Source organism: Rhincodon typus, chromosome 44 (assembly GCF_021869965.1).
Source record: "Rhincodon typus isolate 14 chromosome 44, sRhiTyp1.1, whole genome shotgun sequence".
NCBI lineage: Eukaryota > Metazoa > Chordata > Chondrichthyes > Orectolobiformes > Rhincodontidae > Rhincodon > Rhincodon typus.
The window spans coordinates 2,242,278-2,249,197 of NC_063375.1; the positions used below are offsets into that span (position 1 = coordinate 2,242,278).

Here is a 6,920-nt window from a genome sequence, read left to right on the forward strand (position 1 = left end):
TACTGCCCAGGGATGTGCGGGTTAGGGTGGATTAGCTGTACTAAATTGTCCCATAGTGCCCAGGGATGTGTGGGTTAGTGTGAGTTAGATGTGGGAAGCTGGGCGAATGGGATGCTCTTCGAAGGGGCAGTGTGGCCTTGTTGGTTTGACTGTGGGGATTCTATGATCTACAAATCTAGGAATGTACAGCGGCGCACACCCCGTGTAATGCAAACATAAGAGAAGCAGCAGGAGAGACACGAAGAGTTTGCAGAAGGATTGAGACAGGTTCAGTGCCTGGGCAAAAAAGAAAAAGTAGGCAGATGGAATATAACTTGTGAGAACCTGTGGTTACCCATCTTGGCAGGAGGAATACAGGGTCCAAATTTTATTTAAACAATGAAAGACTGCAGAAAGTTACGTGGCAGAGGGATCTGGGCATCTTCTTGTATGAGTCACAAAACAAAATCTAGCATTGATGTTCATTGGGTAACAGGAAAAGCAAATGGGATGTTGGACTTTGTTTTGAAAGAATGCATTATAGACGTAGGGAGATAATAAGAACTGCTGATGCTGGAGTCTGAGATAACACAGTGTGGAGCTGGAGGAACACAGCAGGCCAGGCAGCATCAGAGGAGCAGGAAAGTTGACGTTTCGGGCGGGGACCCTTCTTCAGAAATGGGGGAGGGGTAGGGGGCTCTGAAATAAATAGAGGGAGGGGGAGTCGGTGATAGCAGGTAGATAGAGGAGCAGGTAGGTGGGAGAGAAGACGGACAGGTCAAGGAGGCGGGGATGAAGCTAGTTGAGGTGAGTGTAGGTCAGAAGTCGGGGTAGGGGTCGGTCAGTGAGGTGGGACGAGCTGATAGGTGGGAGAGAAGACGGACAGGTCAATGAGGTGAGGATGAGGCAGGGGAAGCTGGCCTTGGGATGAGGTCGGGGGTGGGGAGATTTTGAAGCTCATAAAGTCCACATTGAGACCATTGCGTTATAGGCTTCTAAGGCGGAATATGAGGTTCTCCAGTTTTCGGGCGACATTGTTGTGACACTGGAGGAGGCCCAGGATGGATGTGTCGTCCAAGGAGTGGAAGGGGGAGTTGAAGTGGTTCGTGACTGGGAGGTGCAGTCGTTTGTCGCGAACTGAGCATAGGTGCTCCACGAAGCGGTCTCCAAGCCTCTAGATATAGGGAGACTTATAAAATCTATTCAAGGCACCAGTCAGACCCCAACTGAGAAACTCTGGACAGTTTTGAGCACATTATCTGAGGAAACACACACTGGCATTAGAGGCAGTCCCAGGGAAGGCATGAGCCTAATCCCAGGCCTGAAACATCAGCCTTCCTGCTCCTCTGATGCTGCTTGGCCTGCTGTGTTCATCCAGCTCTATACCTTGTTATCTCAGATTCTCCAGCATCTGCAGTTCCTACTATCTCCTCCCAGGCATGGAGGGTCTGAATTCGGTGAGAGGTTGAGTAGGTTGTGTCTGTACCTCAGTGAAGTTCAGAAAGAGCGGTAATCTGATTAAAACGCCCCAAACTCTGAGGACATTTGACAGAGTAGACATGGAAAGTTGTTTCCATTTGTGGAAAAGTTGTTTCCATTTGTTGGAAAGTTGAGGAGCAGAGGGAATAATCTTAGAATAGGGATGAATCAAAATAACAGAGATAGCGCAGTGTGGGAGCTGGAGGAACACAGCAGGGCCAGGTAGCATCAGAGTAGCAGGAAAGTTGATGTTTCAGGTCAGAAAAGAAGGGTCCTGAACCGAAACATCAGCTTTCCTGCTCCCTCTGATGCTGCCTGGCCTGCTGCATTCCTCCAGCTCCCACACTGCGTTATCTCTGACTCCAGCATCTGCAGTTCTCACTTATCTCAGAGACTAGGAGAGAATTTCTTTTTCCAGAGGTCAGCGAATCTGTGGAATTACTCCAGAGGGCTTCCGAAGCTGGATATTCAAGGTTTTCCGCAGTGCAGTCTTGTCGATAGTACACACTGCTGTGACTAGCTCCGGTGGTGAGGGAGTTTGTGGATGTGGTTCCAAACAAATGGGCTGCTTTGTCCTGAATGGTATTGAGCTCCTTGTGTGTCGTTGCTGGGGCCATTGAGCAGACTTCATTGTTTCGGTAATTAGATATTAGCTTTGGAAATAAGAACTCAGTGTTTTTGGCACTGGGACCAGCCTGGGGAAGATTGGACGATGATGATGGGGTAGGATCGGATTACAGAAAGCATGAGCCAGCAAATTTTGAGACTCCTCCCCCTTCAAACTTGCACAAAAAGGCTCAGACGGCGTCTGAAGCAGAGAGAGAGAATCGAGACAGGGACTCAGACGTGCAGAGAGAAGGAGAAGCTGAGGCGAGGGATTCTCAGCCAGCAACATGCTAACCTGTGGGAAAGTGAGTTCCCCATTCACAGAGTGAGGATTCAGTTCCTCGAAATAGTCAACCGGACCTTCCCGCGGGTGAAGTTTTGTGTCCCATTCTGATTTCTCTCTTCTTTCCCGCAGGGGATCCTGCTGATCATCAGCATCATTCAAGTCCGCATGTCCTCGACAGCATGGGCCCACGTCAAGGTAATCTTAACAAAGCAGGCTGAGTGAAAAGGCACATATTAACACCCCCACCCCCACCACCTAATCGCCCGGCAAACACAAGCAGACACATAGCAGAAAAGGATCTTCACCCTGTAGAATCAGCTTTAGCCAGTGTCTAACCCCGTGCTGTCCCTATCCTGAGAGTGTTTGATGGGGGGACAGTGGAGGGAGAGCTCTACTCTGAATCTAACTCCGTGCTGTCCCTGTCCTGGGGGTGTTTGATCGGGGGGACAGTGTAGAGGGAGCTTTACTCTGTATCTCACCCCATGCTGTTCATGTCCTGGGGGTGTTTGATGGGAGTGGACAGTGTAGAGGGAGCTTTACTCTCTAACTCCATACTGTCCTGTCCTACGGGTATTTGATGGGGGACACTGTAGAGAGAGCTTTACTCTGTATCTAACCCCCTGACCCTGAGAGTGTTTGATGGGGGACAGTGTAGAGGAAGCTTTACTCTGTATCTAACCCCCTGTTCTGGGAGTGTTTGATGGGGGACAGTGTAGAGAGAGCTTTACCCTGTATCTAACCCCCTGTCCCTGGGAGTGTTTGATGGGGACAGTGTAGAGGGAGCTTTACTCTGTATCTAAACCCATGCTGTCCCTGTCCTGGGAGTGTTTGATGGGGAACAGTGGAGGGGGAGCTTTACTCTGCATCTAATCCCCCACCTGGTTCCAACCTGAATGTTGGAAAATATTTTCTGCACGTTTTTTGCTCTTTTTCTCTTGCTGTAGGCGTTGGACGCTGGATTGGCTTTGGACGTGCATGCTCTGGAGGATAGACTAGCTGTCCTGGAAAGTCATGAACATGATGGTGAGTTGGAGAATGCATCGTTTCGAGAGAATAAAGTGTAATCTGGTTGAACGACAAATTGTTGCCTAGACCGTAGATTGTTCCATTGAACATCAAAGTCGGTGAACAAGCTATTTTAGGGATGCTGGAGTCTGAGATAACACAGTGTGGGAGCTGGAGGAACACAGCAGGCCAGGCAGCATCTGAGGAGCAGGAAAGCTGATGTTTCGGGTCGGGACCCTTCTTCAGAAATGGGGGAGGGAGAAGGAAGCTCAGAAATAAATAGAGAGGAGGAGTGGGACTGGGGAAGGTAGGTGGGATGGTGATAGGTGAGTGCAGGTAGGCAGTGATCAATAAGATGGGAGGGACCCATAGCACTTCATATTCTGCCTCAGGAGCTACGGCCCTATGGCCTTAAAGTGGATTTTACCAGTTTCAAAATCTTCCCACCCCCGGCCTCATCCCATGTCCAACCCTCCCTCTCATCCCTGCCTCCTTGACCTGACACAACCTGTCCATCTTCTCTCCTACCTATCCACTCCTCCCACCTCACTGACCAATCCCCACCACTCCCTACCTGCACTCACCTATCACCATCCCACCTACCTTCCCCAGCCCCACCCCTCTCTCTATTTATTTCTGAGCTCCCTTCCCCCTCCCCCACCACTCCCCGGAGCGGCGGTGTGGACTTGTTGGGGTGAATGGCCTGTTTCCACACTGTGGGGATTCTATATAAAAAAAATTAAAGAAGTATTTAGGCATGCACTTGTGATGCTAAGGCACACAGGTGTGAGTGCTGGGAAATAGGATTAGAATAGTTAGGTGGTTGTAATTGACCAGCATTGACTCGATGGGATGAAGGGCCTTTTTCTGTGCTGCAGGCCTCTAACAATTGATATTTAGGAGCTCACATGGTCTCTTCCCCTCTCCCTCTTACAGAAGCTCATGACCATCATGCCGCCCTCTTCTCTGTCTCCTACTCGGAGGGCAACAGCATAAACACACCCAATGTTGTCTTCGCATTCGACCAGGTCTCTCTGAACAGAGAGGAGGGCTACAACAGCACCACTGGGATCTTCACCTGCCCCATTGCCGGTGTCTACTCCTTCGTCTACACCTCGCTGCCGGCCCGGGGAGTGGAGACGTCCGTTGCTCTCATGAGGAACAACGTCAAGGTTAGCTCCATCTACAGTGACCTCTCGCAGGGTAGCACGCAGTCTGGCGAGCGCACTGACCTCATTCTCCTCGCTAAGGGGGACACCGTGTGCATACAGCTCGAGAAAGGGACTGTGCTGAGACAGCAAGCCTCCCTGACCTTTAACGGATACCGGGTCTCCGATTAATCCACTCCCGCCTCACCCTCAAGGTGTAATGCCCGCACTCTCTCCCCACCTTGATACTCCAGCACCCTTGTTCTGGTTCCTCTCTTCACTGTGACAATCCCCTCCTGGCATCTGGGCTTCACTCTCTCCCTCGCTGAACAGGTCTGGTTGGCTCTCTGTGGTGGCAGAGTGCAGGCTCTGTGTGTACAAACGGTAATGAAGTGGGACTAAGAATTTTAATTTGCATTTTACTCTGCTTCACAAATAAAGGAAACTGCATTGCACCCATCTGTGAGTTTCTTTTTCACAGCAGAATCTGAGCTGGTGTTACATGCTGCAAGACACGCGTGTGGTCAAGTCAGGAGGAGGTCATTCATTCCCTCGGGAGTGAAGACCTAGTGGTATTATCACTGGACTGTTAATCCAGAGGCTCAGCTAATGTTCTGGGGACCTGGGTTGGAATCCCACCACAGCAGGTGGTGGAATTTGAATCCAATAAAGATCTGGAACTTGAGTCTAATGATGACCATTGTTGATTGTCAGGAAAAACCCATCTGGTTCCCTAATGTCCTTTAGGGAAGGAAACTGACATCCTTACCTGGTCTGGTCTACATGTGACTCCAGACCCACAGCAATGTGGTTGACTCTGAACTGCCCTCTGGGCAATTAGGGATGGGCAATGAATGCTGGCCCAGGCAGCGACACCATCATCACATAAATGAATAAAGGAAAATAAAACAATGAAGGCTGTTCTGATTGTAGCAGCAACAAACTGCATTCCTGCCCGATCCAGTAACCCGACAACACCTCACTCCGCAATAATCTATCTATCTCCTCCTTTAAAATAGCCAAGGAGCCTGCTTCCTGTACCTTTTCGGGATGAGAGACCCAAAGGCTCACAACTCTGTGAGAGGATCAATTTGACTCATCTCTGTTTTACGTTGTCAAGGACCAGAACAGACCCCTCCAAATATTTTTAAAAAGTAGCCTAGATCCAAACTTTTCCTTATTTTAAAGTTGGATGTGAATTGCGTGTTTCGGAGCTCAAAACACTCGACATTAAGCAAAACACAATTTATTTAGACACTACAGATAAAACACAAACAAAAGAAATGGGAGTTTAGAATAACATAAGGATTGGAAAACTTAATCAAGTAATAGATACAGTACCCATTACTAACTAAGTGTTTCAATATAGTAGCATCCCATAAACTGTTCTTTTTAACATGTATGTTCCTGCTCTTTAAAAATTGCTCAGGTTATTTTCTGTGCCAAATTCTCCAAAAGGACATAAACAGTGCAAGAAGTGTTTACTTTGTTTTGCGTTAGATTGAATGGATGGTCATGGAGCACATTGGCAGCTACTATTCCAAGTTGGGTGCCTTTGTATGTGTAAGGAAGTTCAGTAACTTGGCCAAAATGACAAAGAAAATCTCTGACACAACAAGGTGTAGAGCTGGATGAACACAGCAGGCCAAGCAGCATCAGAGGAGCAGGAAAGCTGACGTTTCGGGTCTAAATTGAATCAGAGATAGTAGGAACTGCAGATGCTGGAGAATCCGAGACAACAAGGTGCAGAGCTGGATGAACACAGCAGGCCAAGCAGCATCAGAGGACGTTTCGGGCCAAGACCCTTCATCAGAAATGGGGGAGGGGAAGGGGGTTCTGAAATAAATAGGGAGAGAGGGGTAGGCGGATAGAAGATGAATAGAGGAGAAGGTAGGTGGAGAGGAGACACACAGGCCAAGGAGGCAGGGATGGAGCCAGTAAAGGTGAGTGTAAGTGGGGAGTTAGGGAGGAGATAGGTCAGTTCAGGGAGGACGGACAGGTCAAGGGGGCAGGATGAGGTTAGTAGGTAGGAGATGGGGGTGGGGCTTGAGGTGGGAGGAGGGGATAGGTGGGAGGAAAATCTCTGTTCTGTTTCCACTGATCAATATTTAATACTGCATCTGCATGACAAGGTATGCTATGTAATACATCACGAATGGTCATTTCCTATCGCAGCTTCATGATCTGCAGCCATTAAAAATGGAAGAGATGTTAAATTAACTATATTTGCTCTATTGAGGGTGGCACGGTGGCTCAGTGGTTAGCACTGCTGCCTCACAGCGCCAGGGACACAGGTTCAATTACCACCCTTGGGCGACTGACTGTGTGGAGTTTGCACATTCTCCCCATATCTCCCCCTCTGGGTGCTCTGCTTTCCTCCCACAGCCCAAAGATGTGTGGGTTAGGGTGGATTGGCC

General features: G+C 49.0%; 1 protein-coding gene across 1 annotated transcript; it reads left to right on the forward strand.

Moving 5' to 3' along the window:
- Positions 1-2,252: 2,252 nt before the first annotated feature.
- Positions 2,253-4,958, forward strand: LOC109924410 (collagen alpha-1(VIII) chain-like). Its single transcript, XM_020524410.2, has 4 exons — positions 2,253-2,369; positions 2,480-2,545; positions 3,295-3,373; positions 4,292-4,958. The coding sequence occupies exons 1-4, from the start codon at positions 2,352-2,354 to the stop codon at positions 4,693-4,695; spliced, it is 567 nt and encodes a 188-aa protein (XP_020379999.1). The 5' UTR covers positions 2,253-2,351; the 3' UTR covers positions 4,696-4,958.
- The last annotated feature ends 1,962 nt before the right edge of the window (positions 4,959-6,920 follow it).